General features: G+C 14.3%; 1 protein-coding gene across 1 annotated transcript in view; it reads left to right on the top strand.

Moving 5' to 3' along the window:
• Positions 1–2,500, top strand: part of LOC125027290 (band 7 protein AGAP004871-like) — a gene marked incomplete in the record, with an annotated part of 593,822 nt that overhangs the window by 318,566 nt on the left and 272,756 nt on the right. The window contains 1 exon segment of the mRNA XM_047616265.1: positions 2,464–2,478. Within this exon segment, the coding sequence (XP_047472221.1) occupies positions 2,464–2,478 (15 nt within the window).

Here is a 2,500-nt window from a genome sequence, read left to right as displayed (position 1 = left end):
GATAATGATTATGTTAATAATGATAATAATGATAATAATGATTATCATAATAATAATGATGTTAATATTAATAGTAATTATAATCATAATAACAACAATAATAATAATGGTTGATAATGATAATGATAATGATAATGGTTATAATAATAATTATAATAATTATAATAATAATAATGATAACAATAATAATAATAATAATAATAATAGTAATAATTATTATTATTATTATTATCTTTATTATTACTATCATTATTACAACAATGATAATAGTAATGATGAAAATAGATAATAACAAAGATAATAGTAATAATGATAACAGTAATAATAATGATAATAATAATAATAATATTTAACACAATGATGATACTGATAATAACAATTATAAAATAAAATAAAGATAAATGAAATAAAGATAAAGTAAAATAATAATAAAAGTAATAATTACAACAGTAACGGTATTAACAATAATATATATGATAATAATAATGGTACAAATAATAATAATAGCAATTTTGATAACAGTAATGATAATAACGATACTAGTTATGATAATAATAATAATAATAACAATAATAATTATGATGATAATAATAATGATAATAATCATGGTGATAATAATAATAATAATAATAATAATAATAATGATAATAATAATAATGATAATACAATAATGCTGATATTGATAATAACAATAATAATAATAATAACAATAATAATAGTATTATTATTAATTATGATAATAATAATTATAATGATAATAATAGCAATAATAATACAAATTATAATCATGATAATGATAATGATAATAATAATGATAATTATAATAATAATAATAATAATGATAATAATAGAAATAATAATAACAATAATAATAATAATAATAAAAATAATAATGATGATGATAATAATGATAATGATAATAATAAAGTTCATAATGATGATAATAAATAATAATGATAATAATAATAATAATAATAATAATAATAATAATAATAATAATAATAATAATAATAATATAATAATAATAATAATAATAATAATAATAATAATAATAATAATAATAATAATAATAATGATAATAATAGTGATGATAATAATGATAATAATAATAATAATGATAATGATGATGATGGTGATAATAATAATAATAATAATAATAATAATAATAATAATAATAATAATAATAATAATAATAATAATAATAATAATAATAATAATAACAATAATAATAATAATAATAATGGTAATAATTATAAGGATAATAATGAATAATAATAATGATAGTAATAATAATAATGATATAATGATGATAACAATAATAATAATAATATAATAAAAATAATGATAATAATAATTATCATTATTATTGTTATTATCATTTTTATTATCATTATTTTTATCATCATCATCATTATTATTATCAATATCATTATTGTTGTTATTATCATTATGATGGTTTTTATTATTGTTATTATTATTATTATTATTATTATTATTATTATTATTGTTATGGTTATCATTATCATTATTATTATTATTATTATCATTGTTGTTGTTATTATTATCATTATTATTATTATTATTATTATTATTATTATTATTGTTGTTGTTGTTATTATTTTTACTTGTATTTTCATCAATATCGTTATTACTATTATTTTTTTTATAATTAGTTATGGTTATTATTATCATTATTATTATTATTATTATTATCGTTATTATTATTATTATTATTATTATTATTATTATTATTATTATTATTATTATTATTATTGTTATTATTATTACTTTTATTTTCATCATTATCATTATTATTATTATTATTTTTATGATTATTATTATCATTATTATTATTATTATTCTCTTATTATTATTATTATTATTGTTGTTATTATCATGTAGTTATCATTATGACTATCATCATAATGATGGTCTTTTTATTGTTATTATTGTTATTATTATCATTATTATCATTATTATCATTATTTTCATTATTATCATCCGTCTTCTTATTATTTATATCATCATTATTATTATTTATATCATCATTATTATTACAATTATTATCATCATTATTATTACAATTATTATCATCATTATTACTAACAAAATTATAATTATTGCCATTATGATTATCAGTATTGTTATTGTTGTTCATAATGGATATGAAAGTAATGAAGTTAACAGCAATCAGCCTAATGATAATGATAATTGTAATGATGATCATGGTGATGGCGAAAATAGCTAATTATAATGATAATATTAAGAAGAAAAAGACATATTATCATTCACACAATGATAATGAAAATATGCTCATCCATGACACGATGAAAAGATAAAAAATAGATAAAAAGTCTATAAAACTAGCGAAGCCTCATTCCACGAACACGACCACAGGCCATGAACGAACGAACGCAAAGTTCAGTCTCGGACGAGATATTAATTCCTCGTTTTTTCCTTCAGCTCTTTACAATTACAGTAAGTCTCTCTCTTATCACGC

The sequence above is a fragment of the Penaeus chinensis genome, chromosome 7 (assembly GCF_019202785.1).
Source record: "Penaeus chinensis breed Huanghai No. 1 chromosome 7, ASM1920278v2, whole genome shotgun sequence".
NCBI lineage: Eukaryota > Metazoa > Arthropoda > Malacostraca > Decapoda > Penaeidae > Penaeus > Penaeus chinensis.
This window is presented reverse-complemented; position numbering and strand designations above follow the sequence as displayed.